Source organism: Myotis nattereri (assembly GCF_964212035.1).
Source record: "Myotis nattereri genome assembly, chromosome: 2".
Taxonomy (NCBI): Eukaryota; Metazoa; Chordata; class Mammalia; order Chiroptera; family Vespertilionidae; genus Myotis; species Myotis nattereri.
Window position 1 is genome coordinate 211,753,663 of NC_138076.1, and position 16,741 is coordinate 211,770,403.

Genomic DNA, 16,741 nt, shown 5'->3' on the forward strand with positions numbered 1-16,741 from the left:
CCACACGGACTTTTAATCCTTTTAAAGCCAGGGTGGGTCATTGTAAGTCTGGGCTCGTGGTCGGCAAACTGCGGCTCGCGAGCCACATGCGGCTCTTTGGCCCCTTGAGTGTGGCTCTTCCACAAAATACCGACTTCTGTGCATGGGCCACGAAGTTTCAATCGCACTGTATGTGCGTGCCCGCACGTGGTATTTTGTGGAAGAGCCACACTCAAGGGGCCAAAGAGCCGCATGTGGCTCGCGAGCCGCAGTTTGCTGACCACGAACCCAGACTTTCAATGACCCACTCTGGCTTTAAAAGGATTAAAAGTCCGTGTGGCTCAGTGTGGAGTCTGTAACAGACCTGGGGGAAAATTCCGGTTCTAGGTGTTTGGTGCTAAGGATAGCTGGGACGTTGCCCAAAGCTGCTATTAGTCTTAGACGTCACAGAGTGCCTTTGTGGGTTTATCTTTCTTTTACTATTAACTCCCCCCTCTTACCTCCGTCCCCTCCAAGGACTGTTACGCAGTGTGGAAGATGGGAGTACGGCAGACCTCTGCATTGAAGGTAAGGTGAAACCGTGTGCACTTGGCATTTGAAGCTGGGGTGTCAGCCTGAACGGGAGCTGTGGTTGTTTGAGATCTTGATGAAATGTTCCATTTTAGATAGAGATAAAGAAAGCTCAATTAGTTGTTAGTCATTACGTCTGCATTTCTTTCTTGGGCACCTACTCTGTGCCAAGTACTGTATTAGACACTTGTAATACGTAGATGGATAAGACATGGTCCTGCCACCCTGGCCAGTGTATTAAGTGACTAGAGCATCAGCCCACACACCGAAGGGTCTCAGGTTCAATTCCCGGTCAAGGGCACATACCAAGACTGCAGGTTTGATGCCTAGCCCTGGTGGGGCGAGTGCAGGAGGCAACTGATCCATGTGTCTCCCTTGAATAAATATTTCTCCTCTCTCTCTCTCTCTCTCTCTCTCTCTCTCTCTCTCTCTCCCTCTCCCCCCCTCCCTACTTCCCTCCCCACCCCCCACCTCCCTTTCACTCTCCCTAAAAATCAATGGAAAAATATCCTTGGGTGAGGGTTAACAACAACAAAAGACATGGTCCTGCCCTCTATGAGTTTACAGTGTGGAGGAAAGATTGGCTGGTAGATAACAAGAGCTGATGAGTGCTATTACAAAGATGTACAAAACGCTGTTTTTATTACATTCATATGGGTTGGTTGGAAGTTGTCTGCACATAGGTTCGCTGTGGAAGTGCATGGGTTTACCTATAAAAAGCTCAATGAGAAGGAAGATAAGAGCATTGAGATGAGAGAATTCTTGCAGAATGAGCAAGAACGGTATCAGAGGGTCCAGTCAAGAAACAAACCACACATGTTATTTGAACAGAAAAAAAATAATATGAAGAATTATTAACTGGGTAACTGAAGACAAAAAGAGGTAGCAGTTTCAGAAGTAGCTCCCATTCCTAGGCTGGGAAAACAAAGGAAAGGTTGGAATTATTAAAACTATAAATTTGGAGGAAGGACCCAATATATGAAATCCAGACCATCCAGCAACACAGTCAGCAGCTCTAACAAACAGATAATAAGTTAACACGATCTGTATGTACTTCTGACCATCTTTCAATCTAGAGCAGCGGTTCTCAACCTGAGGGTCGCGACGTCGGAAAACACATATAGCATATCAGATATTTACATGACGATTCATAACAGTAGCAAAATTACAGTTATGAAGTAGCAACGAAAATAATTTTATGGTTGGGGGTCACCACAACATGAGGAACTGTATTAAAGGGTCGCGGCATTAGGAAGGTTGAGAACCACTGATCTAGAGGAGGTGGACAAACAAATGTATCACTTGAAGTTCTGACTACTGGCCGGGGAGGGGAGATTTCACTATTTTCCTCAAGGCCACTCTTGAATGGGGCTATAATCCTAAAGCCATTCGCTTCTGATGGGTGCCAGTACAGCTTGCAAAACCTTCAGCAGACAGACTCCAAGAACTTCACTGAGGTGGTGGGCCCTAGATGGAGATGGTAAAACCAGAGGGAGAAGGACTTGCTCCTTCCTCACTGTTCCTGTTTGCTCCCTGCTTTCTTCCTGTTTAGTATCATCCTTTACCCTGGAAGTGACAGAGCCTCCCACAGCAGCGGCTGAGTTTCATTGGCAGCTTTTCCCACACTTTGTAGAGCCAGCCTCTTCTCTACCCCTCTCCAAACACCAGCGGAAGCATCACACATGATTGTATAGAAGGGTGGGTTTGGGGTTGAGATGTGATATTGTTGGCAATTACTGGCAAAGGAACTCAATCATAATTCTATTTTCTAGTACATGAAGGAGCACATTCTGAGGAAGGAAAAAAATAGAGCTAATATAAATAGCAGTTTTCAACCTCAGCTTCACAATAGACTGACCTGGGGAACTTTAAAAATATCTTCATGCTTAGGTTCTTTCTCTAGAGATTCGGATTTAAATTGGTCTTGGGCATTGGTATTTTTTTAAGCTTCCTAGGTGATTCTTATGTGCAGCCTAATTGTGAACTACTGATGTAAAACTGAAGACAGAAATTCTTTGGTTTGGATGTGCACACATGGTTTAATGAGGGAGACAGAAAATACTAATACCAATTAGCACAAGCAAATGACTTTGAGTAGAAGGGCTATAGAAGGTGAACTCTGGGTTGTCTTCTGATTAATAATGCTATTGTGTCTGTTCAGTCCTTATCCAGCTTACAACTCAGCTGAAATTAGAACAGACCATTCCTTGCCTGCTGGATGAGTGCCACAAAGAGGTCAGTCAATGGCTGTGAGTACCCCTCAGATATCAGAGCTGGGCCAACCCTTCTTTGAATAGATGGGAGATGAAAATCCAGAGAGGAAAAGGGACTTGCCTGAGGTCACTGAGTCAGTGGCAGAGCCAGAGCTAGGGCCTGGGTCTTTTGCTCCTGCTTCAGTACTCCTTGCAACTTCCTACCTTCCCCTTTCAATCTCCCAAATGCTACCTCCATGTGGTGAAGTCCCATCTTTCTAGCGTAATCATCCATGGCCATTCTTTATGTCCTCCTAAATATAATACAGATTTCCTTGATGAATTTATCAAGGAAATAAGTTCATTATCTTGACTTAGTATTTTTATTTGGTCTGAATTGTATACAGTGTTTTGCTCTGAAGGCATTTGTTTTTATCAGCATCTAAGGTGAGCACTGAATGGGCATGTTTAACCTGCTGTCTCCAGTACAGTCAGATGCCAATGAAACAAGCAGCTTTGGCGCTGTGTTTAAGAGTTTGGAATGATCAGAATCACTTTTCCTTTTTGCAAAGGAAGACACGTTTATCTTAACACCATCAAGAGCAACATGTAATTATAAATGATATTAAATTATCATGTCACTATAATTACTCTGTATGTGATTAATATGTTAGATTGGATTTATAAGTATATATATCAGTACTTATGATGATGATGCCATTTAACCCTATGAACACTTTCTATAAGCTAGTCATTGTTTTAGGTGCTTTACATGCAGTATCTCATTCAGTCTTCCCAACAACCCTATGAAGTTAATATTATTATCATTTCCCACAGTGGCGTTAAGGGTCTTACATAAGGTGCTACAGTTAGTCAATAGGAAAGGCGAAATATATACTATTGACTCTCCCTGTGAAGTACCAAGCATATAGAGTGTTCCATAACAGTAGCTGTAGCAATGATAATAGCAATACTTTTTTTTTGCACTGAGCCAGAATTCTGCCTTTATGACGTTGCCAACTGAGAGGAATCTTTCCCCTGGAACTTCCCAGCCCAATGGGGAGACAGACACTTAGCTAAAGAGGCTGATTACTGATAGTGGGGAGAGACACGCACAATGTGGGCTTTGGTGTGGATAGGGCAAGGTAAATTTTGTGGGAGCTTTGTCCTGACCCTAATTTATGGAGTGGACTATGTTCACTTTTTGTAGCTCTGTACCATGCCCTCCATGCGAGGCAGCCTGGCCACCCTGACCCTTCTCGGCAAGTTGGTGGATGCCATCCCTGCTTTGGCCGACAAGCTTGTAATGGAGCATCGTGAGTGCCTCTGAGGAAGAGCTTCTGCTCCCCTTTCACCTGCTTTGATCACTTCCATCTGGATGGTCCATTCTTTGTCTACAACTTCATTACTTCCTTTTCTAAGCTTTGGTTTCCAGCTGCAAAATGCACTCTATGTTGGCCAATTTGAAAAAGTGCTTCTCAGCTCTGGTCTTGGGTTCTTTATATTCACTATTTTAAAACAACTAATTAAGTACCTAGTATGAATCTTCGTTTTGGGGGGAAGGAGGAATTAATTCTGAAATCTAGAAGCACTGTTTTCTATCAGTAAAATGCAATACGTATCGCACAGAGGACTTACCCAAGAGTAAATCACTTTACTTTTCCAGACTTTAGTGTCCCCTTTGATTAAGTGCCCAGAAATAATTTATTGTGGTAGACTACTGGGGATTATCATCACTTCCCCACTGAGAGCAATATTTATAGTTTCATGTAGCAGTTGACATTGTGCGGTTCCCCTGGCCCCTTGGTTGTTTTCTGGACAGGTGACCTGATGGAGCATCTGGTAAGAGGTTTAGTATACCCCAGCGAGGGGGTGCAAGCTTCTGTCTGCTACCTCTATGGGAAGCTGTACTCCTCACCAACCGCAGCTGAGGTGCTTTCGGGCCATTTCCGGGAGAAGCTGTGCCCTCTCTTCCTTTCCACGCTGGATGGTGCCCAGACAAAGGAGCTACAGATCAATTGCTTGGGTAAAACATCAGGCTGCAGAGAACAGAGAGAAAGTGTTTGAGGTTTTGCTTGAGGACTTGAGGTATAGGCTCTCTAGTGGTGGGGAAGTTTGCTGCTTTGCAAAGCCATGGGTTTGGGAGATAAGATGCACAGACTGTGAAAGATGCGTAGAGTTGGTGTGGCATCTTAAGAATATTGCCTTTGGCCCTAACTGGTTTGGCTCAGTGGATAGAGCATCGGCCTGTGGACTGAAAGGTCCCAGGTTCGATTCCAGTCAAGAGCATGTACCTGGGTTGCGGGCACACTTCCCAGTAGGAGGTGTTCAGGAGGCAGCTGATCAATGTTTCTCTCTCATCGATGTTTCTAACTCTCTATCCCTTCCTCTCTGTAAAAAAATCAATAAAATATATTTTTTAAAAAAAGAAAAAGAATATTGCCTTTGGAAGGAGAAGAGGAAAGAAAGTGGACAGCCATTTTTCTGCCTCCAGTCTTCACTGCCTATCCTGGTGCACCCTGTACTTGCTGCCAAGTTCATCTTCACCCTACACAGCTTGCATCCTGTCAGATTTCCCTATTTGGAAAATCATCTGTAGCTTCCTCTAGCCTCCAGGGTGATGTCCAGGTTTCTTTGCATGTAATTTGAGGCTCCTTAGGCAGGAGTTACAGGGAAAAGCAGAGTCTGGGTGACAACAGTTTCTTTTCCCAGTTTGAGCCAAGAACTCTGTTATGAACAGTCCAGGGACACACAGTGAGCATGCATTCTGAGCCAGGCTCTGTGCTGGGCTCTGAATCATAAAATTCATCAAACCCATGCTCTGTTCTGAGGGAGCTCATAGTCCAGATGTGGACAGTTAGAGTCTAGTGTCGAAAGTGCTGTTATGGAGGTTGCACAGAAAAAGGTAGAATTCTGTTTAAAATAGTACTCTAATTCTCATATACTAGAGGCCCAGGGCGCAAAATCGCGTGTAGTTGCCCGCTGCTGCTTGCAGCCCCGCCCACCCGCCTGCTGCCCCACCATGCTCGCAGCCCCGCCCACCCGCCTGCTGCCCCACCATGCTCGCAGCCCCGCCCACCCGCCTGCTGCCCCACCATGCTCGCAGCCCCGCCCACCCGCCTGCCACTGCTCTCTGTGCTCACCGCCCTGCCCACCCGCCCTCGTTGTGACTGGTCACGATCGTCGCAGACACTGGCTTTTTATATATAGGGATAGAAAACCCTAAAAACGGTTAAACTAGTAAATTAATTCAGTGAAGTTGCAGGATACAAAATTAGTTGTGCTTCCACATACTAACAACAAACTATCTGAAAAAGAAATTAAAACAACAATGCCCTTTACAATAGCATTACACAAAACAAAATACTTGGGAATATCTTCGGAGACATAAAGACGTTCCGAGGGGCTGTCTGAGGAGCTCCCTTAGGTGTCCTCTGGTGGCTCTGCTCCTCTTGCCTGACTTCCGTCCCTTTGTTTTCCAGGTCTGCTGAGGCAGCTGCTGAAGTATGATCTCTTTGTGTCCATGATCATGAACAAGTCAGCCCTGGCGGAAAGTGCGGACGGTGTTGAGGGGCCACCAGGAGAGACCACACTGCCTTTGGTGCTCAAAAAGGTCCTTGTCTTGTGATTCCCTGTCTCCAGATTCAGTGACGAGGGAACCCGAATGTCCCAGGCCTTGTCCTCATCCACCACTCCTTCCGTCAGGATTTACAAAGCGTTTCCTTACTAGCCAAACAGCATGCTGTTCAAAGACTCAAAGTACACTTTTTTTCAGTTGTGAATCCTTATGTTGCATCTTCCCCTTCACATCGGGCTGCCTGGGAGTGAAGAGTCCCTGCCACAGCGGGAACAAAGCTGCCTCGGCTGTTCTAGGGATACAGCTCAGGCTTCTCAGCGTGGCACCCGAGCCCTCTTTCTCTGGACCCTGTTTACCCTTTCAGCCTTCCTCACCTGTGTCTACTACTCCACAGCCCAGTGCTCCAGCCATATACAGCTTCTCCCTGGTCCTGTCCACTCTAGGACATCCCGGCTAGCTGTGCAGATGCGCTTCCCCTTTGCCTTCCGTTGTATGTTGATCTCTGATTCAGCTTTCAAGGCCTAGAGGGCTCCCCTGTCACCCTCGTTTTTTTAGGTAGAAGGTGCCCCTAAGTCACAGCGCTTACTCACCATATTGTGGTTGATCAGCCAGGGTCCTCTTTAGGGTGGGACCTGAGCTTGGCTGTCTGTCTGAAGGGCTCAGCACAGGGCTTGGCAGAGCTATAATCCTCATCTGCTGGCAGGAGTATCATTGATTGACCGGACTGTGGGACTCCTGCAGGAAAGAGGAGGAGCTCTGGTCAGAAGTGGGAAAGGACAGTTGGGGATAGGTGAGTTAGGGGTTAAAAAGCTAGAACAGCCCCTAACCAGTTTGGCTTAGTGGATAGAGCATTGGCCTGAGGGCAGAGGTCCCAGGTTCGATTCTGGTCAAGGGCATGTACCTTGGTTGCGGGCACATCCCCAGTGGGAGGTGTGCAGGAGGCAGCTGATGTTTCTCGCTCTCTGTCCGTCTCCCTTCCTCTCTGTAAAAAATCAATAAAGTATATTAAAAAAAAAAAAAAAGCTTGGGCAGACTGCTCCTCCTTGTTCCCCTTGGATGTCTCTAGAATGGTCCCCACAAGGTCTGTGAAATCTAAAGATCAAGTCCTGTGCCTCTGACCCCTCCCCCCACAAAAAAAAACACAACAACCCTCTTTTCTATGTTTATTTTGCTGTTGCCATCCTGGTGGTGAGACACATCACTTCTAGGTGATGGTTTTCGTGTTCTTTCAGTGCCACTGTTTTGTTCTATTTCTCAGCTGCTGCTGTGCATAGAGACTCCTTTCCATAACCTGTAACTGCCCTCCCTGAGCGCCATCCTCATGCCTGGTGACTGGTAGTGCAGGAGGGATTCAGAGACATTTAGGTTCCTGCCCTGAGGCACTCAGGCTGTGTGCTTCTGGTCCTGTCAGGTGTGTAACCAGCACTTTCTGCTTCCTGTTTCTCCAGCTCCTCCTTTCCAGGGATGAGATTCTGCAGGTGGCCAGTGCCCACTGTATAACTGCGGTGCTGGTCCACTCGCCAGCGAAGCATGCCCCGGCCTTCATTCATGCTGACATCCCAGGTAGGGGCCCCTTTGACCTTTCCTCCAAGGACCCTAGAGTTCTGACTTGGTGACCCTTGAGTCAGTAGCAGCAGCAGCAGCAGTCTTGTTGGGGTTCGGTGATAGTGCATCCTGGAGGGATGGGTTGGGGGCAGGTTCAGTTTTACAGGACAGACTCTAGGAAGTAGGTCTCGTGATGTCTCAATTCTCTTGCTCCAGATTTCTTATATGACCCTGAGCAGTTTGTTACTGATCTTCATCATTTGTTTGACCATCTAGGAAAAAACACCCAGTGTGGGCTGGTGACAAGACTCATGCACCGGGGAGGCAAAGGGAATTAATGTTTCCCAAGGGCTTGTTATGAGCCAGGAAATATTCCCCAAGGTGCTTGTAAATGTTGCCACATTTAGGCCCTCATATTTTATTTTTATGAATAAGGAAACTGAGGATCAAAGAAGGGAAATAACTTCTTTAAATTAACAAGGATGTTCATTGGCAGAAAAGGGATGTAAAATAAGCCTTTCTAGTTTTAAAAACTCTTTCTCTGCATCATGCTGCTTGCCCATCTGAGAATCAGGGGATCTGAATTCTAGTCCCCTCTCTACCACTAATAATACCTCTATCTGTCTCAGTTTCTCCATCTGTTAAAAAAATGAGGTTGAACCATAACCCTGAGGGCATTTTTCAGATTTATCTGAATTAATGATTAAGTTTCATGGAGAGGGTGTGTGAACAGATAAAGTAACAGGTGTGAGATGCTGAAGAAATCTAAGGCCCCAGCATTAGTTAAGGGATCATGATTACATAGTTGTCATTTATTGTTTTCTTTCCCTCTTGTCACCAGAGTTCCTCTTTGAGCATCTTTCCGCTTCCAGCGAAGTGCTTATCTGGTCCAGCTACAACTGCTTGATACTTCTGGCAGAGGAGCCACTCTTCTTTTCCAAGTGCCACACGGTGTACGGTTGGTGTGGGGCCCTATACTAGCTCTGGGTTGGGAGGACAGCACTTTGAAGTTGGGTAGCCACAGCAGTGATAAGGGACTAACCTTCATCTTGGAGGGGCACGCTGGTTCTGATCATTTCCATCAGCCGAGACTCGTTACCAGATCCATAGTCAGGCAGTACTATCCCAACAGTTCTTCAGTCCTTTCCTGTACTCCAGATATCTGCCCATCTAGTTAGTCCCTACGTTTTGCTGATTCATCCTTTTTAAAAAATATATTTTTATTGATTTCATAGAGGAAGGGAGAGTGTAAGAGAGAAACATCAATTATGAGAGAGTATCATTGATTGGCTGCCTCCTGTAGGACAGGGCCCCCACTGGGGATGGAGCCTGCAACTTGGGCATATGCCCTGATCGGGAATTGAACCATGACCTTCTGGCTCATAGGTCAACGTCAACCACTGAGCCACGCTGGCCAGGCTCTGTGTTCCTATTCTAAGCCAGGCACCAGGCTTGGACCTGGAAAGGGAGAGAAATATAAACAAGCTGACTAGGGCTGTGCTAGAGGAAAGTACAGCAGGTGTGGGAGCTCAGGAAAGACCCACAGCTCTGCCTGAGTGGATCCGAGAAGGCTTCCTGGAGGAGGGGAGATCCAGTGTGATTCTTTGAGGAGCAATAAGAGTGTCTAGTGGGGAAGGTGCAGCTCAGGCAGTAGGTATTCACTAAATATTTTGAGTGCCAGTGCCTGTGCTTTGGCTTGTGCTGGGTTTCAGGGAGACAGAGATAAATCCGATCAGGGTCTGCCCTCAAGATCTCACCGTCTTGTTCCATCAGCTCAACCTTGTCAGGGTGCCTCCTCGAGGGGCTGCTAACAAACATGTGCTGTGCAGAGCCTCTCACTTCTCCTGGGCAGTCAGTGAAGGAGCTACCACACACTCATCCCTGCCTCTGCCATGTCACTTTGAGGTAGGGATCGAGTCGGTGGTGAGGAGCCTGCAGGGAAGCCTGAGGATGAACAACACAGAGCTGCACAAGCAGGGCATGCTGCTGTTTGCTGAGATCCTGACTCGGTGAGCAAAGCAGTGAAGGAAAGAAGTGAAGTATTTATTTCTGGTGGTCAGTGATCGTTCACTCACTTGTTCCTCATTTACCACTTAGACAGCCAGAGGAGATCAAGCTGTTCACAAGCTCAGCCATGTGCAGAGATGCTGGCCGTGCCCTCCAACAGGCAGTGAGCAGCCCTGTGCTGGAGGTGGCCATGGAGGCGGTGAAGGCTGTTTCTGCCTTTCTGAGGTGAGAGACCAGGCAGGCTGACCTTTCCACCTCTGCATGTACCTGAGGGCCAGGTCAAGGCCAGGGCAGCTTCCAGGGGCTACTTGTCAGGGAAATTTTCTTGAATTCTATTCTATTCTTTTCTTTTTTTCCTCCCTTCCCCTCCCTTCCCCTCCCCTCCCCTCCCCTCCCCTCCCCTTCCCTCCCTCTTTTTTTTTTTTTTTTTGCCAGACCTCTTTCTTTTTTAAAAATATATTTTTATTGATGTCAGAGAGGAAGGGAGAGGGAGAGAGAGAGATAGAAACAGCAGTGATGAGAGAGAACTTGATAGGCTGCTTCCCGCATGCTTCCTACTGGGGATTGAGCCTGGAACCTGGGTATGCGCCCTTGATCAGAATTGAACCCGGGACCCTTCAGTCCGCAGGTTGACTCTCCATCCGCTGAGCCAAACCAAATAGAGCCGAATTTTTTTCTTTCTGATACTCTGTTGTTCTCTCTTCTTGGAACTGCCATTCAGATGTTGGACATCCTGGATTGGTCATCTAATTTTCTTTGTTTTATGTAAATTCTTCATCTTTTTGTCATTATGTACTAGTTTCTGGGAGATTTTCTTGATTTTATCTTTCAACCCTTCTATTGAGTGTTTTATTTCTGCTTTCATATTTTTTAATTTTACTTTTTAGTTTTTATGCATAATATGCTTCATGCTGCCTAATACACTGAATAACTTTCTAGCAGGGGTAGATGCACATAACTGCGTTATTTTTCATCAATCAGGAAAATGCTTCAGTAATCAATGTTCTCCAAACCTTTTACATAGTAACTATTAACTCCAGGAAGGCCTGTCTCTTTCCATCAAAGTCCACTGATAAGAATAATAGCAACCTTTTCTTCTTCTTGGCAACGTTTTTTCAGACATCACAGAATTCTCAGCTGCTGCAGTTCCCAGTAGCTAGCAATGTCCCCTCCAGTGAGTTCTTCTGGCTTATGCGCCAGAACTGTTCAGAAAGAAAAAATTTTACTCTACCTTTAAGGTGTCTCTGGCTGGTCTAATTAAATAGACATGAGACAGATTAACAGGAGAAAAACCAAATTTAGTAACATGCATACCCTCCTGTATACATGGGAGAGACCTGGGAAAACAGTAACTCCTCTGCTTTTATATTTTTAATTTGGAAGAGTTCTTTCTGAGAGAGCGGGACGTCCGGCTCGCGAGTGCACATCTCCGTGTCACGCGCGACTAACGAGTGATTTAAAAATGGGTGAGGTTGAGAAGGGCAAGATTTTTGTTCAGAAGTGTGCCCAGTGCCATACTGTGGAAAAGGGAGGCAAGCACAAGACTGGGCCAAATCTCCATGGTCTCCTTGGGCGAAAGACAGGTTAGGCCCTGGATTTTCTTACACGGATGCCAACAAGAACAAAGGTATCACCTGGGGTAAGGCTACACTGATGGAGTATTTGGAGAATCCCAAGAAGTACATCCCTGGAACAAAAGTGATCTTCGCTGGTATTAAGAAGAGTGCAGAGAGGGCAGACTTGATAGCTTATCTCAAAAGAGCTACTAATGAGTAATAGTTGGCCACTGCCTTATTTATTACAAATATCTCATGACTTTTTTTATGTGTACTGTATTTAAATTGATCTCATACACCAGAATTAAGATCATGAATGGCTAAGAGAGCATTTCTTTCGGGCAGTCCTGATTTAAATAAGATTGGCTTGTGGTTGAATGAATATGGTCAGCTTTTTGAGCTTTGATGATAATTTTGGTTCAGCAAGCACTGCCACTGTCCTCCCTTCTAACAATATGGTGGGACTTGATTCCTAGTGTTCAACTTTTCACAGAGGTGGCGAGTGTCATCTCAAAACCTGTAGGAGATTGGCTTACATTTAGATTTATACGACTGGTTGTATGAATATGTTTAAATTCTGAGGAAACCCCTTCACTCTCTCTTAGACCTGCAAGACTAGCTTGTGTTTCAGGTTGTGTTCATTAGCTTGTTAAAAGGAAGGTCTGCAGATAAGCTGGCAGTGACCATTTTATCTCTTTGGTCCCAACTATGCCAATTTGATAAAATTCCCTGTATCTAAACTGTTGCCTTTTACTGAATGAAAGGCATTTTAGTGTGGTTTCTGTATAATATCAAATAAAGAGTAAAAAAAAAAAAAAAGAAAAAAAGAAAGAGTTCTTTCTAATTCTCTGCATATTTTAAATAGCATTTTTATTTTGTAATTATTTCATGGATATAATTTTTAAATACCAGCCTTTTGTTTTAGTCTAGAATTTCCCCCCACACTCCCTTTCTCCTAATTATTCCTTCTGCCTAAAATACTCTTTCCTTAAATCTTTGTATGAGTGGCTTCTTTCCATCATTCAAGTCTCATTCAGAACATCCTTCCCTAACTGCCTGGTTATGCTATTATAGCACCTACCAAACACTTGGTAGTTCTTATATATTCACTTGCTTTTTGTCTCACCTCAACATATATCTATATCTATATGTATAAAAGCCTAAGTGACCTGCCAACCGGCCGGCAGTTATGACACTCACTGATCACCAGAGGGCAGACGCTCAACGCAGGAGCTGCCGAGCAACAGCGACTTTGTAGCGTGCCCTCTCATACTACTCCGGGACCCCTTGGGGAATGTCAGACTGCTGGTTTCGGCCCGGTCCCCCCAGGTTAGGCTGAGGGACCCACCTGCCGGAAGGACTCTGCTCACTCTGCAGACCTCCACAGACGCTGCCCCAGGGGAGGGACTGCAGGAGGTTGGCTCCAGGGCGTGTCTGGCCTGTCTTACCCAGTCCCACCCTGTCAGCCACCTTCTAATTAATTTCCTTTCAATGTGCACGAATCCGTGCACCAGGCCTCTGGTATCTTTATAATCTTTAAGAGATCAGGGACAATGTCATTTTTTTCACTGTGCTATGCCTTTCTCCTAATAGGTAGTCAGTATATGAATGAAGGATGTTAAAATGGATGATAAGACTAAAAGATCCTAGGGTCAAGATGGGAAATTATTCCTTAGCAAGATGCTTGATGTCTTAGAAAAAATGATGGAGGAAAATCATATTTATTTATGTAGTAACTTTTGTTTCCACATTTTCACTTTTAAAAATCTAACAAAGTAATATATTCAAAAAATAAAAAATATATGAAGTTTATAATGAAATGGTACAATCCTCTGTCCTTGTTTCCTAAAGGAAACTAATTTTAACTCATTTTGGTTTTAGTTCTGGTGATTAATAACCTACATGTAAACAATATTTTTATAATGTTTTATAATGTTTCTTTTTTTGTGTTTTTATTGATTTTAGAGAAAGTAAGAGAGAGAGAGGGATAGAAACATCTATGATGAGAGAGAATCATCGATTGGTTGCCTCCTGCTTGCCCCCTACTGGAGACTGACCCCACAACCTGGGCATGTGCCTTGACTGGGAATCGAACTGTGACTTCCTGGTTCATGGGTTGATGCTCAACCACTGAGCCACACCAGTCAGGTTATGGTCTCTTCTTTAACCATAGCTAAGTCTTTGTGATTTGACTCTAGGTTGGTTCTAAAAATTGACAAAAAATAGCATTTACATTACAATTTTACTTTTTACTTTTTATTCATAATATGCTTCATGCTGCCTAATACACTGAATAACTTCTGTTTCTTTTCTCCCTTTGTCCTTTCCTAGATTTAAATTTCTAAATCTGGGGCATGAATCCCAGTGAGGGTGGGATGAGGAAGCCAACAGGGTAGCAAAGCATAAAGCCAGAGAAGTGTCAGTCAGAGGTGCCCATGCAGAGCTGGAAGTCTCCCCGGTCGGTGTTATGGGACTGGTAGCCCTTTCAAGCAAGAGGTAGTAGTTGAGCTGAGCTATGAGGGATGAGGTAGATTTAGATTTGTGGAAGGATCAGGTTTAGCTAGAACATGTTGGTAGGTAAGTGTAGGGGTTACTCAGAGTATAGTAGCCAGTGTGGCCAGCAGTCGTATGAAGGGGATTATACAAGAAGAAGTCAGAAAGCTGGTTTGGTCAGAATTGTGGAGAGTGATGGGTAGGGGCTGGTTATTAATCTTTAGACTATTTTAATTTTGACTTTCATTTCCAAGAATGTTTACTGAGATGGTTCCTCTGAAGTGGAACACAACTGGAACAAGGAAAAAGGAGTGAGAATTGCTGAAGAGAATTTTAAGTCCGTAGGACAACGCTACATCTACTGAGCCAAACTGGCTAGGGCTTGCTGAAAAGAATTTAAAGATGGGGGAACCAGGGCTTGACAGTCAGTGTAGGATTGAAACTTAGAGCTTCCAGAAATGAAGAAGGAAACAGGAAATCAAGCCTGAACTATAAACTGAGCGCCTGTTAGAAGGCTCAACAGATTACTCTCAATGTTCAAGAAAGGCCAAGTGATGAAGGTTAGCATAGGTTTCTCCTTAGTTACTGCTCTGGGTTGAATAGTGTGGGCTCCTAAATCCAATGACCTTATAAGGAGAGGAGGCTTGGGACATACAGTGACAGACACAGAGGGAAAATGACCGTGGGAAGACATAGGCAGAAATTGGAACGATGCAGCTGCAAACCAATGACCAGGATTGCTGGCAACCACTAGCATCTGAGGCAAGGCGGGATTCTTCCTAGAGCCGTTAGAGGGAGCCAACACCTTGATTTTAAAACTTAGAGCCTCCAGAACTGTGGGAGAATACATTTCTGTTGTTTTAAGCCAAGCAGTTATTGATAATTTATTGCAGCATCCCTAGGAAACCAATACTGCTACCTTATAACCTGCCAAGTAGTCATTCATTCATTTAACATATTTTTTATGTAGCATCAATTTATAATGCGTCTAGCTCTGTTTAGGTAAAGTGAAAAGATGAAACTGGTCCTTGGCTTCCTGGAGCTCACAAGGAGACTAGTCAGTGACGGTTGCCTTCTTTGAGTCTATAGAATAAGCAGGTTCAAATGGACCTCAGTGTGTTACTTCTCACATTTAACCAGCACTCCCAATGATTGCATCTCCAAAAGTAGTTTCAGCCTCTGCTTATAATCTCCAAGAACAGGGAGCTCACTTCTTAGATAGTCCCCTCTATCTGTATAGAGTTTTGACTCTTAGGAAGTTCTTTTGTATATTGAAATAAAAATCTAGGTCCTGATAACATTTCCTTATTGATCCAGTTTTTCCTCATTAAGGTAACAGAGCAAATTTGATCCTTCTACCCCAAGAAGAGCTTATCACTTACCTGAGAACAATGACCAGATGCATCTCTTGATGCACCTTCAGTTCTAGACAGTACTTCTTTCACTGGGAGGTCCTTCTGAGTGAGACAATCCACTGTATCCTTAATAACAACAATAATAGTCATAACTGTCATTTATAAAGACTTAGTATCTATTAAGCATACTGCTAAGTGCTTGGCATACATGATCTGACTTGATCTTAGAATAATTCTATTCTACTAACTCTCATTTAATAAATGAGGAAACAGTGTTAGAATGAGGAATGTGTACAAAGTCATGCATCTAAATAAGTGCTGGGGCAAGGGTTTTTATCAGAGCAGATCCTGGCCCTGTGTTCTGATCAACCACATTGCTCCCCATTGCCCTAGGACAGTGATGGCGAACCTATGACACGTGTGTCAGAGATGACACGCGAACTCATTTTTTTGGTTGATTTTTCTTTGTTAAATGGCATTTAAATATATAAAATAAATGTCAAAAATATGTCTTTGTTTTACTATGGTTGCAAATATCAAAAAGTTCTATATGTGACATGGCACCAGAGTTAAGTTAGGGTTTTACAAAATGCTGACACGCCGAGCTCAAAAGGTTCGCCATCACTGCCCTAGGACCTGGGCATCTTGGGGTACCCTTCCCTCGCCCTAAGCCTGCCTTTGTCTCTGGATGCAGGAAGGACCATCAGAGTGCTCCGCCCGTGCAGTACAGGGAACTGCGGTCCTTGCTTGAAGCCATGCTGAACCGCTGTGCCGATTTCTCCCAGATCCCATTGAGCAGGAGGCCCCTGGTCAGTGAACTGCCGTCTGGAGATGATGCTGTAATGTGCTTTAGTATAATTACCTTTGTATGCCACTATACCTACATTGAGATGTTATTTTCCCCTCTAGCTACAGAGCTGTGAGGCTTAATAATTGCTATTTTTACAGATTAGGAAACTGAAGTCATAGGGTTAAATAATTTTTCTATGAAGTTCAAAACTAACAAGTACCTAATTTTGGGTAGTAAATCCCAGGGTATCTGTACCAAGCCTACTACACTCTCTGTCTTTTATATTATTCAAGCAGGTATGCTAAACATGCTCACAAAATTATTTAAGGCTAGATTTACTAGAATCTTAGAAAGAATTTGACTAATATGCAACATATTGAATTATTGGTTTTTAATGGTCCATGGACTTAAAATACCAGAAAAGATACTGTTAATATGAATACTGATTATGTCTTTCAAGATTAACTTTGGAAATCAAGGTCTTCAAACCTAATGGGGTGAAGATTTTTATGTGTTTTGAAGCAGCTAATGTGGGCATTACAACCAGTCAGGCCTATGTCCACCAGCCTGTGACCGCTTTATGAACAAGAGCCAGTTCTGTGGTTCAAAGGGAAACAGATGGTTCAGGTTCCCCCTTCTCCCATTTTTTAAAGGAGCTGTAAGGTGGCTAGATTTTC

At 44.4% G+C, this 16,741-nt stretch overlaps 1 protein-coding gene and 1 pseudogene across 2 annotated transcripts in view; both read left to right on the forward strand.

Moving 5' to 3' along the window:
• MEI1 (meiotic double-stranded break formation protein 1) overlaps positions 1–16,741 on the forward strand; it is a gene marked incomplete at its 5' end in the record, with an annotated part of 59,207 nt that overhangs the window by 3,945 nt on the left and 38,521 nt on the right. Inside the window, 10 exons of the mRNA XM_081084058.1 lie at positions 496–546; positions 2,711–2,784; positions 3,952–4,057; positions 4,564–4,767; positions 6,224–6,354; positions 7,767–7,881; positions 8,705–8,821; positions 9,773–9,872; positions 9,961–10,095; positions 15,969–16,083. Coding sequence (XP_080940184.1) covers positions 496–546; positions 2,711–2,784; positions 3,952–4,057; positions 4,564–4,767; positions 6,224–6,354; positions 7,767–7,881; positions 8,705–8,821; positions 9,773–9,872; positions 9,961–10,095; positions 15,969–16,083 — 1,148 coding nt within the window. The remainder of the gene's footprint in view (positions 1–495; positions 547–2,710; positions 2,785–3,951; positions 4,058–4,563; positions 4,768–6,223; positions 6,355–7,766; positions 7,882–8,704; positions 8,822–9,772; positions 9,873–9,960; positions 10,096–15,968; positions 16,084–16,741) is intronic.
• LOC308514421 (cytochrome c-like) lies at positions 11,333–11,646 on the forward strand (annotated as a pseudogene). Its single transcript has one exon. The product of its transcript is annotated as a cytochrome c-like (transcript).